Below are 19,056 nucleotides of genomic sequence, written 5' to 3'. Positions count from 1 at the left end.
AGGGAGTTAGTCTGTCCTGGGGGCTGTCCTATCCAGGGGGGCTGTTATGTCCTGGGGGGCTGGTCTGTCCCGGGGGGGGGCGCTGGTCCTTCTGGGGGCACAGGTCTGTACGGGGGGGAGGGGGAATGTGCCCTGAGAGAGCAGCCTGGGTGTCACAGGGGCAGAGCTGCACCCCAAGGAGAGGGCACCCACCCTTCCCTGAAGACCCCCACGGCGAAAGAAGGACGGGGACCCATGCTTCACTGTGTCCTGGGCCCCCACTCCGACCCATTCACGAGGCCACACTGGATCGCGAGAGTTTATTGAGTTAAAGGCAGCGTCCTGACAACTGAATGCCCCTCACACTGGGCACGTGCCTCACTGCTGTAGTCGGAGGCACTTTCATCTGGAGTCATTTACTGCTACAGACACCCCGCCTCCTGTTTAAAAAGTAAACATTGCCAAAGCATCTTACAGCCCAAACTAAGCAGGACCCTCACCCAAACATTCAGGAGTTTTTGAGGAAAACTCAGGAGGAGGAAACAGCTCTGAAGAGCAGACGTCACTAGAGCTTTGGCACGGCCCGTGTGAACCCGCCCCAGAGCTGCCCCTCCGCCCCGCAGAGGGAGAGCCACACAGAAGCTGCTAGAACCCTCAGCCGCTGGGGGCCTGGGAGCTTGCCCAGGGCTGCTGGGCATGGCTGACATGCTCCTGTAAAACAGAGGGGGGAAGACACAGGGTGACCAGAGATGCCCATGCCTGGCCACAGCCCCCCACCTTGGAACATCACCCCAGGCCCGAGAGGAGTGTGGGGACACCTGCCTCACGTGTTCCCTCTCCTGACCAGCAGGCCATCTCCCTGTCCTGGAAGACGGACGTTGAAAGCTGTACGCTGCAGGTGATGCAATTCCCAGAATCCAGAGGGAACGCCCCACAAGTGCAGCCATGCTCGGGGGATGGTCCCAGGCCCCTGGCTTTCCTGGGAGCACACAGGGACAACCTGCCCCCCACCACACCCCTAGGACTCGTGGGGACCTCTAGACTCTGGTGCCAGCACCCCTGAGCTCACTCTGGCCAGGGCCCAGCCGGCATGGACACAGGCTTGCCCCCTCGCTGCCAGTGGGGTCCACGCCAGCATCTCCCAGGAGGAGGCCAATGCAGAAATGAGGCATAGGGGGGCACAGGACACCTCTGGGCGCCACTGCCAAGCTGAGGGCCAAGTCCTGAGTCCTGTGAGGCGGCTGCACTGAAGGTGACCCGGACAAGGCCAACTCCGACCAGATAAACAAGAGCACTTGTAATGTGCATCCTCGCAGCTTCCTTTCCACGTGCATTAGGCGCATACAAAACCCCAGCCACACCCTCTGTGCCCGGGCCCTGTCCTGAGTCACCCTCGCGTACATGCTGTCACCAGGGCGTCCACATTTGGGCCATTCTGAGACCAGGCTCTGTGCGCCAGGACCACGGGTTCTCCGGGTACCATTGTTCACTCTTGCTCCCCAATCCCACCCATGCGAGGGTCGCCGAGAGCCGGGCTGCAGGCCCCGGGGGCCCCTGCACGCTGACACCTGGAGGGGGATTCCTGGTGCCCTCCATCCCGTAGCAGCCCTAAGTCTGTCTTTTCCTGGGTCTGTGAGCATATTCCAAGTTCCAGACAGGTGTTTTTTGAGAGGAAGGAAGAGAACACTTGCTTTTCCATCACCTGAAAAACAGCCGCCGCCCAGCCCTCGGGTATAAAGCCCACTTGCACTCGTCCTCAGGTATGAGCACAAACGTGGGCACTCAGGCCCCCACCGGCCCATCCCAGACCCACAGCCAAGACACCCTGTTGGGCCACAGTGCCTGCCTGCCCCAGACAGGGAGGACAGGCGGCCGGGCAGCGCCCACGGCAGGAGGCCACATGTCCGTGTCCTCCCTGCCACCTCAAAGGGCCTTGGCACTGGCAGGGTGCGCCACGTGGGGGGCTGGCTTCTGGGGGTGCCGGGCGAAGGCATAGGCCTGTCCCAGGATGGCCAGGTCCACCAGCACCTGCAGCAGGCCACACACGGAGAACTGCAGGGGGGCGCCATTCAGCAGGAAGTAGGCCGTCTTGAAGGTGTCACCGCTGGTCCACATGAGCACCATCTTGATGCTGCGGAGACACAAGCCAGGGGTCAGGGGCCACCCGGGCCGCCACCTGTCCCCCCCCATCCCTCCCGTCCTCACTGTGAGGCCACGGCGTGCACAGCCCCAGGGACAGGAAGGCCCTGCAGCTGTCCGGGCGGGGAAGCCGACACAGTGCTTTCCGTCCCTCCTGGCTGCAGGCCTGTCTGTGCCCCTCAGGAGACGCGCTATGGCCTCAGACGGGAGAGGGAAGACCACCCCTCCCCACACGGCATCCCAGGGCCCACCAGGAAGGTGAGGGCTGCCGGAGAGCACCACTAGGCTGCAGAGACGGGCAGCCTGGGCGGGAGGGGAGGTCTTCTCACCCAGAGCTTTCCCTCCTGGCCGGGGAGCCCCATCTGCACCCAGGGGTGCCGAGGACAAAACCAGAGGCTGCCAGCAGAAGCAGAGCGAACCCCTGCTCTCGGGAAGCCCTGCCTGGCCAGAACCCCCTCCCTCAAAAGATAACTGGAGGGCGATTCCATTTCTGGTCCCTGATGCCAACCCCCCTTCAAACGTTTCGGATCAGTCCGCAGGGGGGCAGGGATCCTCATGGGTGACGAGGGAACTGTCACTCACTGCCCACGTCCCCCACACACGTCTCTGCGCACAGCTTCAAGTGCCCTGGCTTCCCAAGTCATGGGCACAAGCACCACTGTTTTCCTGCACAAGTATATTTAAATCAGACCCATTTCCATCAGCAGCCTGAACCTCTTACAGCTAATTAAACCAGACCACAGAGTTTGAGAGGGGGGCTGTTGCCAGGCGGCAGGAAGAGGGGTGAAGATCCCCAAGCAGACAGGATGCACGTCAGAGCTGCCAACACCAGGCCAAGGGCCAGGCAGGCACTGAGCTCCCAGAGGGAGACAGCCCTCCACCCCTGGGCATTCTGACCACCTCTGAGCCCCAGGCTGGTTTTCATTCCTAAAACCAGGGTAAGGAGCCCCGTCTCCCGTACTCCCAGCCCAAGGACATAGCTCTGCGTCCCCTCCTCTGCCCAGTGAGAAGTCCAACCAGCCACACAGAACGTAGACGGGGAGGGGAGAGCCCTCCTGACCTTACACACACACGGCTGCTTGAGGCTTCTCTGGGATGGTCACTGGGAAAATGGCCAAGGCCTGCCGGGCCCCAAGCAGCTTCTCTGCAGACAGGCACTCTACATCCAAAATCGCCCACGGATACATCATATTTGGCCTGTAATATTGGCTCACGTCGTATTCCAAAGTTTTTGTTTTGAGGGAGCTGATAACTAATTCTGCATTTTAAAAATCCACATTATATATCATAGATCCTCTTTTTCTGGCTGCTTTCAACATTTGACTTTGGTTCTTAGCAGACTGTGATGTGATATATGTTTGGGATTTGCTGAACTTCTCAAATCTGTAAGTTTATCTAACATCAAATTTGGAAAGTTTTCAGACATTCCTTCAACTATTTTTGTCTGCTCCACACCCTTCTCTCCTCTAGACTCAGACGACATCAATGTTAGATTTTTTGGGACTTTCCCTGAGTCTATTTTTCCCCCCTGGTTTTTCTCTGTTGTTGAGAATGTTATTTTTATTGATCTGTCTTCAAGTTCACAGACTCATTCCCGGGCCATCTGCATTCCACTACTGAACTCACAAAGTACATTTTTATTTGGCTTACTGTGATTTTTAATTTAAAATGTTCTGTTTGGTTCTTTTTTATAGCTTCCATTTCTTTGCTGAGATGTCCCATTTTCCATTCAAGAGTGTTTGCTCTTCTCTCTGGACCAGTTTCCCAGTGACCGTTCCCAAGCCATTCCCGACCAATCCCCTTGGTTGATTGTGTTGCCTACTGGTTGTCTTCTCCTTGGAAAGCTGTTGAGATGTTCCTGATGCTTCCTATGCTGAGTAATTTTGGTTTGTATCCTGGACATTTTTAACATTATATAATGAGACTCCAAGTCTTATTAAATCCTATGGAGATTGTCAGGTTTTCTGTTCTAACAGGCAACTGGCATGGTCAAGTTCAAGCTGCAGGTGGGCTGCAATTCAATTCAGCTCCATTTTCAAAGCCCCTGCAGTGCCATCTGGGTCTGTGCTTTGTGGGCAGCACTCAGTGGCTGGTCTGGGACGTGGGCAGTGGTCTACCCCACGATTCAGTTCTCAACGCCTTTCGGATGTAGGTTAGGGCCAAATCCATGCATGTATAGCTTGGTGGTGAGCCCAGGAGTTCACATACAACTGCACAGGATCCCTGTCCCAAGATGCGACCACTCCTCCATCTCCCTGACTCTGTGCCTCGAGGACACTCTTCTCCCATGTCCTCTGGCTAGAAAGCCAGCGCTTAAGTCTCGTGGCCCTGCTGTGCACCTCCCATGGCTGATCTGCCTCCAGGTGCATGAGGTGGGAAGGTAGAGGGAAAGAGCCATGGGATTCCCCTCCGCTCTCAGGATCTTCTTCCGCTGCTGCCCCAGGGCTGCCTCCAGCTTTGAAGACCGCCGCTTCTGGACTGGGGCCTGCCTGGGGCCCCGGGGTAAGAGCAAGGCCAAAACACCAGCAGCCCCGGCTCTTGCTCACCCTTTCCCACACTCAGAGCACAGAGGCTCCACTGGGAGCACTTCCTGCCCGGCCCAGGGCAAGTCCTGAGCTCCAGGCTGTGCTGAACTCCAGGCTGGCAAATATGGAAGGGAGAACAGAGCGGCCCATGCCAGTCACTCATGGGGTTTCCTTCCCCCACCCTGCCTACTCCCACTGACCGCCGGAGTCCCCAGAGCTGCTCCGCGCCTTCTGTCCAGGCTCTCAGCTGCACTCAAGGGGAGAGATGGGCTAACCTCCGGTAGCCCCATGCAAAAGATCTGAGACTGGTGGTTCAGGTCGGTGTTCCGCCACTGGCCACGTTCCCCGACTGGTCCCTGTAGACAACTGGCCTGGTCCACCCCGGACGAGGTGGCCGAGGAGCAGGAGGAACGGTGCCTGCTGCCGGGACGGTTCCCACACCCTGCACTTCCCAAGCTGTGCCTCTAGCTCAGTCCGGATGGTCCTGGTCTGGAGCACCAGCTGGGGATCTCGGTGTGCGACAGAAGGGCCCTCCAGGGGGCTGGAGCGGCAGGTGGAGCACCAGGAGCTCAGCCAACTGCACACTTAGCACTGGTGGGGACAGCGGAGGTGAGGACACACCGGAGCGATGAGCGGAGGGAGGGAAGCAGGTCAACCACGGGACAGAGCTGAGTCCCGCAGGCCTGGGCTGGGCCCACCAGGAGGCTGCAGGCACCTGGCCGACCAGAGCTGAGATGTACCGTCTGAACTGCACCAAGGAGGGGCCGGCCTGCCCGGGCGGGGCTGCTCTCAGCTCCCACGCTCACACCCCTGCGCTTTTCCAAGGAAAACCCACACCCACAGAGCAAGCATTTCAAGGAGAACCTCCAAGAGCAACCCATGTTTCTGCAAAAGGCCGTGAGGACAAGGAGAGAAGCAACAGGGCTCAGCAAAGGAGTCCAGTTCCTTATTCCAGAATTAAGAGCTCAAGGCACAGTCTTCCCCAGAAATAGCCACACTTTAGTAGGAGACGGAAAGACCTCCCTCAAAGCACAATAAAACCTAACGAGCCACAGAGATGGTTCTAGGCCAAGCAGCAGGGTCCGTCAGGGGGCCTGGCTGGAACCTTCTCAAGTGGACCTGCTCCCCAGGGAGCAGCCGGGCCTAGAGTGACACCAGCCTGGAAAGGCTCCTCAGGACTGGGCCGCTCCTGGGGTGAGGGAGCTCCCGGCCCCCTTGAGATGGCCACCTTGCAGGGAGCTGGCCCCTCCATTCACTGGTGGCCCCAAGCGAGGCGGGACTCCACACAAAGGACCGCAGCACGCTCCCTGTGGGGCAGGCAGAAGGTGCAGCTGGAGCCAGGCCCAGGACCCCCGCCCGGTGCCCCGTCAGAGCCCCCGGGCCCTGAACACACAGGTGCACTTTCTACCCCCGCCAGTGGAGATGTGAGGTCACTGTTCCGGGGGGGGCTCTGACTGATGTAAGGACCATTCTTAGCTGCACAGATGCCTCACCCAGCCGTGGCCCTTGGGCCAGCATGGCTCGGGGTCAGGAATGCGACAGCCTTATTGAGGCCCCACACCAGCCGCCTCAGTGGGGGGCTCAGGGTGGGGCAGGGGCACCAGTCAGGTCAAATACTATTCAGGTATTTGGACAAGCACCGCCCTGAGTGGTCTGCTCATCAGGAAGGAACACCCTTGTGCAGGGAACAAGGGCTCTGGATGGAGAAGCTCACACTGTCACCCCAAGACCCTGAGATGCCCTGACCCCACGCCTCCCAGGACCTTCAATGAGCTGTGAATTCCCATCACCCACAACAACTATGGGAGGAAGGGACGAACCCCAGAAGTTGGGCTATCACCCTACAACGTGCCAGGGATGTATGTCCTGGAGACCCCCTTCCTTGGATGGAGGAAACTCAACCAGCCCAGAGCTCCAACAATGCAGGAAGCCCAGACTGTCACTTCCCAGGCCCCAGGCCGCGTCCTTCCTGCTCAGGCTGGTAGCCTAGGAGCTGGATTCCTCTGCCCATCACCAACTCCAGCTGCTGCCTCCTGCACCTGACCGCCCCCGCCCCCTTCTACTATTTTAATCCAGGCTCCTATTACCTCATTCTTGGCTCCTGCATTTTTCCTCCCAAACTATTCCTAAAATTCCTCTCACCTCATCCTTGCCCTGTCCAGCAGTCCAGAAAGCCTCTTCCCAGTTGGTGCCCAAGAGGTGATGGCTAGACTTCCTTGCCTGCCCAGCTTCTTCCAGAGCCCAACTCAGGCATGCCAACTCCTATGGCCTCCCCAGCCCTCCCCTCACTCCCACCCCCCAGCCTAGACCCAGACCTTCCCCTTTCCACCTTTCAAAAGCTCTCCTGTAATTCCAAATCCATCCAAAACACATCCCAAAGGAGTAGGTTTTTGTGACCTTGGGTTAGACAGTGGTTTCTTGGGTATGACAACAAAAGCATAAGCAACACCCACCCACCCACCCACAAATACATTAGACTTCAGCAAATTTAAAATCTTTTGTGCTGAAAACGAAAGTGAAAAGACAACCCACCAGATGGGAGAAAAAAACTGAAAATCATATGCCTGATAAGGTTCTAGTATCCACTGCATATAAGGAACTCTATAACTCAGTAATAAAAAGACAAACAACCACATTTAAAAATGGGCAGAGGACTGGCCAAAGAAGATACACAGATGGCCAAAAAGCACATGACAAGATGCTCAACATCATTAGTCATCAGGGAAATGCAAATCAAAACCACACTGAGATCCCAGGTGACACCCACTAGGATGGCTAGAATCAAAAGGCCACATAGTAACAAGTGTTGGTGAAGATGCGTAAGGATCAGAACCCTCACACGCCACTGTAGACACAGCATGGCAGCTCCTCAAATAATTAAACACAGATCTACCATCTGACTCAACAATTCCACTGCCGGTCTATTCCAAGAGAAATGAAAACAAATGTCCACAAAGAAACTTGTACATGAATTTCAAAGCAGCATTATTTGTAATAGCCAAAAAGATGTTGAACAACCCAAATGTCCACTGACTGAAGAACAAATTTGGTATATCCATACAGTGAAATATTATGGTCCAGCCTCAGGAGTGGAGCACGGATATGTTGTACATGGAGGAGCCTGGGAATGCTGTCAGGTTTTACATGACTCCATTTATGTGAAGTGTCCTTAGAGACAGCAGATCAGCGGCTGCCGAGGGCAGGAGGTGAAGGAGGTCGGGAGCGAATGAGGAGTGATTACCAGCAGGTACAAGGTTCCTTTTTGGGGTGATGAAAATGTTCTAACATTAGACAGTGGTGGTGGTTGCACAACTCTGTGGATAGACTAAAATCCCTCCAACTGTATACTTGAGATGGGTAATGGAACCCCTCTAGCTCCCATGCCTTCTCCAGGTGCACCCATCTCCCCAAATCTGCACGTCTTCACCACCTGAAGCTCTCTGAAGAGATCATCTGAATTACCACATAGATGTTTCTTATAAATCATTATATTGCAATTTATATATCAAATTTTGCTGATCCATTCATCCATCAATGGACACTTGAGTTGCTCCCACATTTTAGCTGTTGTGAATAGTGCAGCTAGAATGTGTGCATACAAGTATCTCAGGACCCTGCTTTCAACCCTTCCAGGCAGATACCCATAAGTAGAACTGCTGGATCATATGGTGATTCTATTTTTTATTTTTTAAGGAACCTCCATACTGTTTTCCACAGGGCCTGCACCGGTGTGCACTCCCACCAACAGTGTGTGAAGGTGCCTCTTTCTCCACACCCTCGCCAACACTTGCTGGTTTTCTTTTTCTGAGAGCAGCCGTCCTACTCAGTATGAGGTGGGACCTCAGTGTAGTTTGATTTGCATTTCCCTGATGATTAGGGAAGCCGAGCATCTTTTCTTGTGCTTATTGGCCACTTATACATCTGCCTTGGAAAAATATTTTTCCAGTCTTTTGTTCATTTTTAATTGGGTTGTTTGTTTTTTTGTCATTGAGTTTTAGAAGCCCTTTCTATAGTCTTTTTTTTTTTTTTAATTTATTTATTTATTTGACACAGAGAGAGAGCATGAGCAGGGGCAAAGGCAGAGAGAGAGGCAGGCTCCCCGCCGAGCAGGGAGCCTGATGCGGGGTTCGATCCCAGGACCCTGGGATCATGACCCGAGCCGAACTACAGTCTTAATATTAATCCCTAATTGGATAGATGATTTGCACATATTTTCTCCCATTCTATAGGTTGCCTTTTTACTCTGTGGATAGTCTTTTGATGCATAAAACTTTTTGATTTTATAAAGTCTAATTTGCCTTTTTGTTTTTTCCTGTGCCTTTGGTGTCACATCCAAGAAATCACTGCCAAATCCAATGTCATGATGCTTTTCTCCTATGTTTTCTTCTAAGGTTTTAGGTGTCACATTTAAGTCTTTCATCCATTTTGAGTTAATTTTTATATATGGTGCCAGGTAAGGGTCTAACTTCATTCTTTTGCATGCGGATATCCCATTTCCCCAGAACCATTTGTTGAGAAGACTGTCCTTTCTCCATTGAATGATCTTGGCACTCTTGCTGAAAATCATTTAACCATATATGTAAGGGTTATTTCTGGGCTCTCTGCTCTATTCCAGTGGTCTATTTGTCTTTATGCCAATAACACACTGTCTTGATTACTGTACCTTTGCAGTTATTTTTGAAATCTGAAAGTGTGAGTCCTCTAGTATTGTTCTTGAGATTGTTTTGACTTTCTGGGGTCCCTCAATATTCCATATGAATTTTAGGACTGGTTTTTCTATTTCTGCAAAAAAACCAGAAGGATTTTGACAGGGATTCCACTAAATCTGAGATTGCTTTGGGTAGTATTGACATTTTAACAATACTGAGTCTTTCAGTCCATGAACATGGGGTGTCTTCCCATTTACTTATGTCTTCAATTTCTTTCACCAGTGTTTTGTAGTTTTCATTGTATAAGTCTTTTACCTCCTTGGTTAATTACTAAGTATTTATGCTTTTCATATTATCATAAATAGAACTGTTTTTGTAATTTCCTGAGTGCCCTGCAACCTGCTCTTGGTCGCATTGGGGGATTAAGCTGTTGTGTCATTTCCTACATTAAGAAGCTTGAATCTTGGGGTGCCTGGGGTGGCTTAGTCGGTTGAGCATCCAACTCTTGATTTAGGTTCAGGTCATATTCTCAGAGTCGTGGGATTGAGCCCCGTGTCGGGCTCTGTGCTCAGTGGGGCATCTGCTTGAGATTCTCTCTCTCCTTCTCCCTCTGCCCCTCCCCTCCTACTCTCTCTCTAAATAAATAAATAAATCTTTAAAAAAAGAAGCAGCAGCTTGAATCTCTGCCTTCTAGAGATGTCTGTGAACTCAGCTTCCTGTCCATGGATCATAGCCTCCAGCCATAGGCAGCAGTAGTCTCTACTCTGGCCTGCCTCTGACCCACTGACAGTCCTTTCCCATCACAAAAGCTTGGACTTGGAAAATTGAGACCATGTGGGATTCAGCTGCCAGGTTTTCCCCTGTATGCTGGATATACTAAGAGCTGCCTACAGGATCTAACCAGTAAACGGTGACAGCCCAGGTGCAGCCAAACACACAGGTGGGCTTGGAAGCAGCAGGTACCAGAGCAATGTGAGCCCACTGTGAGCATGCTGTGGCCACAAATCATGTGGTTAGCCTCAGTGAGTCTGCAGGTGCCAAGGGTCCCCAAGGAGGGGATACCCTGCCCCAGCCACTGGACAGGCCCCCCACAGCACATTCAGATCTGAAGGTGCACACTAGTCTTCTTCTGTCATGCTTCACTTGAATAGACCCATCCAGGGAGAATTGGGTAAGGAAGGGGCTATAAGCCGTATCACAGGAGGGACGGCCAGTGGACCTGAGGGGGATCAGCACAGAGAAGAGGCCCCCAGGGAGGTGGGGTCATGATGCTGCCTTCACACACACAGGACCATCCTGGGAGGGGCTGAGGGTCTGCATGGATCTCAGGGAAGAAGGCATGAGAGGTTCAGCTACTACCATGGAGCCTTTAACAGAGCCCTGCGCAGGTGTACTCACACGTGGGGAGGAAGCTCCCCATCACAGGAAGCAAGCAAGTGCTAGAGGAACACCTGGCAGGAATGACAAAGATTTTGAGCAATCCCACCCAAGGGGACCCCTGGAATTCCAGTGGACACCCTGTTCCAATGCCACAGGTGACTGTCACGGGGCCAGGACAGGACGTGGAGGGCTCCACCCAAGGCCTTTGAGACCCGTTCCATACTGGCCTCCTGTGACTTGGAGGACATCTGAAGACATGGATGGCAACAGCACATTAGCTCTGCTGTGACACACAGCTACCACCCAGAGGTAATCCCATGACATAGCCTCTACCACTGCTCGCCAGGGCCACCTCTGCACACGTCTACGCTCTGTGGGCAGAGCCTTCTCCCTTCTTATCCCCTCTCCTATGCTCGGCACATCCCTCCCACTACGATGCTTCAGGTTCGTCCTGAAAGACCCCGTACCGTGTATCTGCTTCACAAGACGGTCTCAGCATCCCCTTACCTGTTCCATGCTAACACATCTGCTCATGCATCAACACATCTGCTCTTTCCCTGGCAGTTCTGCAAATGTAACTGAAAATACAGCAGCCAGGTTTGTACACATTTGATTTTTACCAAACACGTGGGCACACTGGTACCCACAGGTATGGGGAGAGCAACACGTGCTGCCTACCTCATCCCCTCAGTGGACTGGTGGAGGTAGTTGCGGTAGAGCTGGGGAATACCCAGTGTGGCCTCGGTCAGCACAGCCAGGAAGCCCAGGGTCTCCACAAACAGGACTGAGTCGATGGACAGGTATGTGACGTAGCCCGCCACGCCCGTGAAGGCCAGGACACACTGCACGTAGTCCCCAAAGCTGCTCCAGTGCCAGAAGTGGTGAGGGTCAAAGTCTAGGGCGAGAGGGAGAGAGAAATGTAAACTAGGCATACAGGTCAAGGTCATCATGAGGAGAGAGGATGTGAACTGAGGTGAGGGTCAGCATGAGGAGAGATGAAAACTGAGTTAGAAAGTCAAGGTCGGGGGGCGCCTGGGTGGCTCAGTCGTTAAGTGTCTGCCTTCGGCTCAGGTCATGATCCCAGGGTCCTGGGATCGAGCCACACATCGGGCTCCCTGCTCGGTGGGGAGCCTGCTTCTCCCTCTCCCACTCCCCCTGCTTGTGGTCCCTCTCTCGCTGTCTCTTTCTGACAAATAAATAAATAAAATCTTTAAAAAAAAAAAAAAGAAAGAAAGAAAGTCAAGGTCAGCGTGAGGAGAGAAGGTGAACTGAGTGAGGAGGTCAAGGTCAGCATGAGGAGAGAAGGTGAACTGAGTGAGGAGGTCAAGGTCAGCATGAGGAGAGAAGGTGAACTGAGTGAGGAGGTCAAGGTCAGAATGAGGAGAGAAGGTGAACTGAGTGAGGAGGTCAAGGTCAGCATGAGGAGAGAAAGTGAACTGAGTGAGGAGGTCAAGGTCAGCATGAGGAGAGAGGATGTGAACTGAGGTGAGGGTCAGCATGAGGAGAGATGAAAACTGAGTTAGAAAGTCAAGGTTGGGGGGCGCCTGGGTGGCTCAGTCGTTAAGTGTCTGCCTTCGGCTCAGGTCACGATCCCAGGGTCCTGGGATCAAGCCCCGCATCGGGCTCCCTGCTCAGCGGAAAGCCTGCTTCTCCCTCTCCCACTCCCCCTATTGTGTTCCCTCTCTCGCTGTCTCTTTCTGACAAATAAATAAATAAAATCTTTAAAAAAAAAAAGAAAAGAAAGAAAGTCAAGGTCAGTGTGAGGAGAGAATGTGAACTGAGTGAGGAGGTCAAGGTCAGCATGAGGAGAGAAGGTGAACTGAGTGAGGAGGTCAAGGTCAGCATGAGGAGAGAAGGTGAACTGAGTGAGGAGGTCAAGGTCAGCATGAGGAGAGAAGGTGAACTGAGTGAGGAGGTCAAGGTCAGCATGAGGAGAGAAAGTGAACTGAGTGAGGAGGTCAAGGTCAGCATGAGGAGAGAGGATGTGAACTGAGGTGAGGGTCAGCATGAGGAGAGATGAAAACTGAGTTAGAAAGTCAAGGTTGGGGGGCGCCTGGGTGGCTCAGTCGTTAAGTGTCTGCCTTCGGCTCAGGTCACAATCCCAGGGTCCTGGGATCAAGCCCCGCATTGGGCTCCCTGCTCGGCGGGAAGCCTGCTTCTCCCTCTCCCACTCCCCCTATTGTGTTCCCTCTCTCGCTGTCTCTTTCTGACAAATAAATAAATAAAATCTTTAAAAAAAAAAGAAAAGAAAGAAAGTCAAGGTCAGTGTGAGGAGAGAATGTGAACTGAGTGAGGAGGTCAAGGTCAGCATGAGGAGAGAAGGTGAACTGAGTGAGGAGGTCAAGGTCAATATGCAGAAGATAGATATGGGCTGTGGGGCTCCATATGCTCTTGACAAAGGCACTTGTGAGGGAACCTTGATACAGATACGGATTCAATGTAGAGATGCTAAAATCATTAAATCCACTATGATACAGTGCAGGGATTGTACTGGAGCCTCTGAAATCTCTTTTCTGGGTAGAATCCTCACTCCTTCCCTCCACAACTGCATTAGTTAACCACGTGTCTCCATTTCTTTGGATATAAAAGAGGAATAACATAACCTACCTCCTACGGTTGTTGTAATAGTTACACGAGTTAATCTTATGAACCCTATAAAGTGCCCAGCCCATAATAAGGGCCCAATAAAGGTATGTACTTATCATCACTACACACTTTGTTGATGGAACGTTATCGTTTGCTCGACAGATGTGTCCTGTGGAAACCAAACTCTAAGCACTCACGAATCAGCAAACTATATGAAGTTCCTGGGCTTTGGCAGATAAACAAGGGAGGTCCTGGGGACAGAAGTGGCTTCAGGGAAGGTCAGGAAAATGGGGACAAATACAGAGAGAACATGAGGGGGCATGATATGCCCCAAGACTGGCCTGGCCCTTAGACTGGCAGGGTCTGGAGCCAGGGCACCCCGCCAGGGCTGCAGGCATGGGCAACGGTGTGGGGTGGGGGGGCTGGCCATCCAGGGGCCGGGAAGTACCCTAAGGGGAATATTCAACCTGCACACATGTGCCTGTCCTCCCAGCCCTGGGCCCTCCCTTCTAGCTCCACTCCCTCACTCCATATGAGAACACAGCCCAAAGTCTGAGCCAGAAAGGGGGAATGCAGGCAGGAGGGCCAGAGGAGGGATGAACACATTCTGCAGGCATGACAACACTTCCCACAGCAGGGCAGGGTATGAGCCAGCTGTGCTTCATGAACAAACCCCAGCTGCAACATGGTGGTGCCTGAATGTGCAGGGGAGCCCGGCACACAGAGCTGGGGGCAAACACTGAGGTATTCCTTACAGAGAACATGTAATCATGAAAGGATACAGCGAGGGAACGAATCTCAGACCTGGCTGAAGTTCCTGCCTTTGTGCCTGAGGAGGGGAGAGAACATGGTCAGAGCTGAGAACTTGGGCCAGGACGGGGATGAGCTGAGGATACCAGGTGAGGGTCCAGGGGGCCTTAGGAAACAAGGCCCAAGGTCAATCTGTCGGAAGCCTTTCTATTTTAGGTTCTCAAGGAGCAAGTCAATTAACAAATGACTAAAAGAAAACCCTTACCAAAAGTTTCTGAGAAAAGACTGAGGCTAAACCCTTACCTTAGCATATACAAAAATTAATTCAAAATGGATCAAAGACCTAAACATGAGAGATAAAACTCTTAGGAGAAAATATAGAGGGAAAAAGCTTCAGGATGTTGGATTTGTCAATGGTTTCTTAGGTGTGACAACAAAAGCAAGGCAACAAAAGGAAAAATAGATAAATTGGATGACATCAAAATTTTAAACTTCTGTGTTCCTAGGGAAAAAAAGCTCTTTGACATTATTGGTCTTGGCAACAATTTTTTGGATATGACACCAAAAGTGCAAGCAACCAAAGCAAAAATAAATGATTGGAATTACATCAAACTGAAAGGCATCTGCACAGCAAAAACAACCAGCAAAATGAAAAGGAGACTTACGGAGTGGGAGAAAACATTTGCAAACTGTCACTCTTACTACAGGTTTATATCCAAAATATATATGAAATTCATACAACTCAAAGGCAAAAAAAGCCAATCGAATTAAAAAATGGTCACAGGACTAGATTAGGTCTTTTTCCAAAGCAGACATACAAACGGCCAACAGACACATGAGAAGATGCTCAACATCACTCATCATCATCAGGGAAATGCAGATCAAAACCACGATGAGATGTCACCTCACACCTGTCAGAATGGCTAAACTCAAGAGGACAAGAAACAGCAAGTGTTGACGAGGACGTGGAGAAAGAGAACCTTGAGTGCTGTTGGTGGGAATGCAAACGGGTGCAGCCATTATGGAAAACAGCATGGAGGTTCCTCAAAAAATTAAAAATAGAGCTACCACATGATCTAGCAATTCCACTTCTAGAATATAGCCGAAGGAAATGAAATCACTATCTTGAAGTGGTATCTGCACCCCATGCTCACTGCAGCATTACTCACAATAGCCAAGACATGGAAACAGCCTAAGTGACCATCGAGAGACGGATGGATAAAGAAAACTTGCTGTATATAACACAATGTTCAGCCATTAAAAAGGGGGGTGGGGACAGAAATCGTGCCTTTTATGCCAATACAGATGGATCTTGAGGACGTTATGCTAAGTAAAATCAGTCAGAGAAGGACAAGTACTGTATGTTCTCACTTCTATGTGGAATCCAAAATGACAAACTTACAGAAACAAGAGTAGAATGGTGGTTGCCAGGACTGGGGGTGGGGGAGGTGTCGGGCACCAACTTCCAGCCGTATGATGAATAAGTTCTGGGATCTAATGTACAGAATGGGAACTATAATTAACAGTGCTATGTTATACACTTGGAAGTGGCTGGGGCACCTGGCTGGCTCAGTTCATGGAGCGTGCGGCTCTTGATCTTGGGCTTGTGAGTTCAGGCCCCACTTTGGGTACAGAGTTTACTTTAAAAAAAAAAAAAAAAGAAAGGTGTAAAGAGAGTAGATCTTAAATGTTAAAAAAAAAAAAAAAAAGTAAGGGGCGCCTGGGTGGCTCAGTCGTTGGGCATCTGCCTCTGGCTCAGGTCATGATCCCGGGGTCCTGGGATCAAGCCCCGCATCGGGTTCCCTGCTCTGTAGGAAGCCTGCTTCTCCCTCTCCCACTCCCCCTGCTTGTGTTCCCTCTCTCGCTGTGTCTCTTTCTGTCAAATAAATAAATAAAATCTTTATAAAAAAAAAAAAGACCTACCCCCCTGCCAAAAAAAACCCATCTGGGGATAAAAATTACAACACCTGAGATGAAATATATATGGATGGGATTAACATCAGATTAGACAAAGAAGAAAAGACTAGGAAACCTGAAGACAGAGGAAGAGAAGCTGCAAGATACGGTAGAAAAGAGAATTTTTTTAATCAACAGAGCATTAGTAAGCTGTGGGACAACTTCAAAGGGCATATATGTGTGGTTTGGAGTCCCTGAATTTTGGGGTGGGGGAGGGCAGAAAAAAAGGGCCAAGATTGTTGAAGAAAAGAAGGGCCAAAATTTTCCGAAGTTTTACAAAAACTTTAAGTCATAAATGTAAGAAGCACAATGGACCCCAAGCACAAGAAACATGAAGAAAACCACATCAGGGCACATCATAATCACACTTCTCAAAACTAGTAATAAAAAGAAAATGAGGAGCGCCTGGGTGGCTCAGTCATTAAGCGTCTGCCTTCAGCTCAGGTCGTGATCCCAGGGTCCTGGGATCGACCCCGCATCAGGCTCCCTGCTCAGCCGGGGAGCCTGCTTCTCCTTCTCCCACTTCCCCTGCTCGTGTTACCTCTCTCGCTGTGTCTCTCTCTGTCAAATAAATAAATAAAATCTTAAAAAAAAAAAAAAGAAAATGAGAAAGGCGGCAAGAAAAAAAGAGAGATTATGTGCAGAGGAACAAAGAGCAGTGACGTCAGGCTGCTCACCAAGGGCAGCCCAGGCAGCATGGGAGCAGTATCTCGAACGGACCGGAAGAAAACCTGTCAGCTTAGAATTTACACCTCGTGAAAGTATCTTCCAACATGAAGGTGGGTGATAAAGACTTTTTTTACATTTCAAAGCTTAAAAAATCCATCACCAGAGACTCGTGCTGCCAGAAATGTTAAAGGAAGTCCTTCAGGAACCAGATGGAAATACGGATCTAACATCTTTGGCTAAGATATGGTAACTAAGTGGGAAAATGTATACGATTTTTTTCTTATAATTTAAATCTCTTTAATAAGTGACTGTCAGACCAAAATAAGAACAAAACAGTAGGCGTTCAGCATATGCAAAGCTGCATGTGCCAAACGATCGATCAATCGCTGAGACAGGAGGGGTGAGCGGACCCACCCCTGGCACACACAGGTGGCCGGACGTCCCCTGAGGGCGGACGAGGGGAAAGACGACCACTGTAAACCCCACAGCAAATGCCCATGAATGGATACAGAAAAAGAAAAATTAAAATTAGCAAAGAAATTAGAAAGTATTTTGAACCGAATGAAACAAAAAAGCAACATACAAGCCAAATGCACCACTGTGGGAAGACTTGCAGCCTACCCCGCGACGTCTGCGCTAGAAGCAAGCGTGCCGGGCGTGAGGGGAAGAACAAGTTAAACGCACAGTAAAGGGACACTGGGACGGCTCAGGCAGGGGAGCGTCCGACTCTTGGTTTCGGCTCGGGTCGTGATCCCAGGGTCCTGCGATCAAGCCCCGCGTCAGGCTCTGCACTCAGCAGGGACTCTGCTTGAGATTCTCTCTCCCTCTGTCCCTCCCACTCACGCTCTTTCTAAAAAAAAAATCAATCAATCTTTAAACCCCAAGTAAATAGATAAAAGGAAGTAAGAAGGATAACAGAAACCAATATACAGAAAACAGAAAAAAAGAGAAAATCAATGAAACCAAAGCTAGATCAACCATCTCTAGCCAGAATGATTAGGAAAAAAGAGAAGCTGTAAATGACTCAAGATGAAATAGATAAAACAAATAAGCATATATCCATCAAGAAGGTGAATGTGAATTAAAAACTTCCCACAAAGATAACTCCAGGAACAGACAGCTTCACTGGGGAACACTAACAAATATTCGAGGAAGAAATAACAATTCCCCCCAAACTCATCTAGTACATTGAAAAATATGGAGTAATTCCCAACTCACTCCATGAAGCCAGCATTACTCTGACACCAAAACCAAATAAAGGCATTACAAGCAAACTACAGACCTACAGCACGCATGAACACAGATGTAAAAACTCCGAACACGCTGCAGCAAATAAAATCCCACAACATATAAACGGGTGAGTACATCATAGCCAAGCAGGGTTTATCCCAGGAGCGCAACGCTGTGTTAACGTCCATAAATCGATCAATGTAATGCACTCTATCATATTAAACTAAAAAAGAAAAACATATGGTCATCTCAACAGATGAAGAAAAAGCATTGACAAAATTCAACATGCAGTCCTGATTAACAGCTGAAGAATAAAAGGCAACTTCCCCAACCTGAGGAAAAAAGATAACAAAAAACCCTGCGGCTAACACCATGCTCATGGTGATGCACTCAATGCTCTTCCCTGGGCTCAGGGACACGGCAAGTGTGCTAGCCGCCTTCGGCTCAACACCACACCAGACGTTCATCATGGCAACTAAGCAAGAGAAAAGAATGAAAGACATCCTGTCTGGGAAGGAAGAAGGAGAGCTATCTCTGTCTGCAGGTGACACGGATCACGATCGTATTTATAAAATACTGAAGGAATCCACTAAAACCCATTAGTTCAGCAAGGTTGCAGACTGTAAGATCAATATACAAAAATCAGTTGCATTTTTACATACTAGCGATGACCAATCAGAAAGTGAAATCAAAAGGCAATACCATGTAGGATACCATCACAGAGTAGGAAACACTTAGGGATAAATCTGACAACGTGCAAGACCAGCACACAGGGAAACTGAGGAAGACACACATGGTGCTCATGTGCCTGAAGTCTCGACGGTTTGTGTAGGAGTTCCCAGACCACCCCCGGGTCTGATGATTTTTCTAGAAGGACTTAATTCCTCCAGCAACAAATTACTGACAACATGTGACATGTTCTCAACCAAGGAAGCTCATTAGAGACTCAAAGCCCAGAGTTTTTATTGGGACCAGGTCACGCAGACACTCTGCCTGGCACATATCAAAATTCCAAACTTCCAGAAAGGAAGCAGGTGTCCAGCACCTACCACGTCATACCCACAGTCTAGGTACAGAGAGCCACTTTCCCCATTACAGGAAGGAGGCAAGTCTCCTAAAAATCCCAGATGCCAGCCTGGGGCCAACTTTGCAAGTGGGGCTTTCTGAGCACCACAGTTACAAGCCTGCTGTGT

At 50.5% G+C, this 19,056-nt stretch overlaps 1 protein-coding gene across 4 annotated transcripts in view; it reads right to left on the bottom strand.

The window, feature by feature from the left end:
• Window positions 1-280: 280 nt before the first annotated feature.
• SLC66A2 (solute carrier family 66 member 2) overlaps window positions 281-19,056 on the bottom strand; it is a 55,390-nt gene continuing 36,614 nt past the window's right edge. For 3 of the 4 annotated variants that reach the window (XM_045886515.2, XM_064578765.1, XM_054510251.2), the window contains 2 exons: window positions 11,351-11,567; window positions 281-2,110 (listed from right to left, as the gene is read on the bottom strand). In XM_045886515.2, coding sequence (XP_045742471.1) covers window positions 1,903-2,110; window positions 11,351-11,567 — 425 coding nt within the window. In that variant the 3' untranslated portion in view covers window positions 281-1,902. Of the gene's footprint in view, window positions 2,111-11,179; window positions 11,251-11,350; window positions 11,568-19,056 lie in introns of all 4 variants that reach the window. The other variant, XM_054510253.2, reaches the window with a different exon arrangement.

Source organism: Mirounga angustirostris, unplaced genomic scaffold (genome assembly GCF_029215605.1).
Source record: "Mirounga angustirostris isolate CCGP_5_RB_7025 unplaced genomic scaffold, mMirAng1.0.hap1 SCAF_14, whole genome shotgun sequence".
Lineage (NCBI taxonomy): Eukaryota > Metazoa > Chordata > Mammalia > Carnivora > Phocidae > Mirounga > Mirounga angustirostris.
The sequence above is the reverse complement of the archived record's forward strand: the minus strand, read 5'-3'. Positions and strand labels throughout refer to the sequence as shown.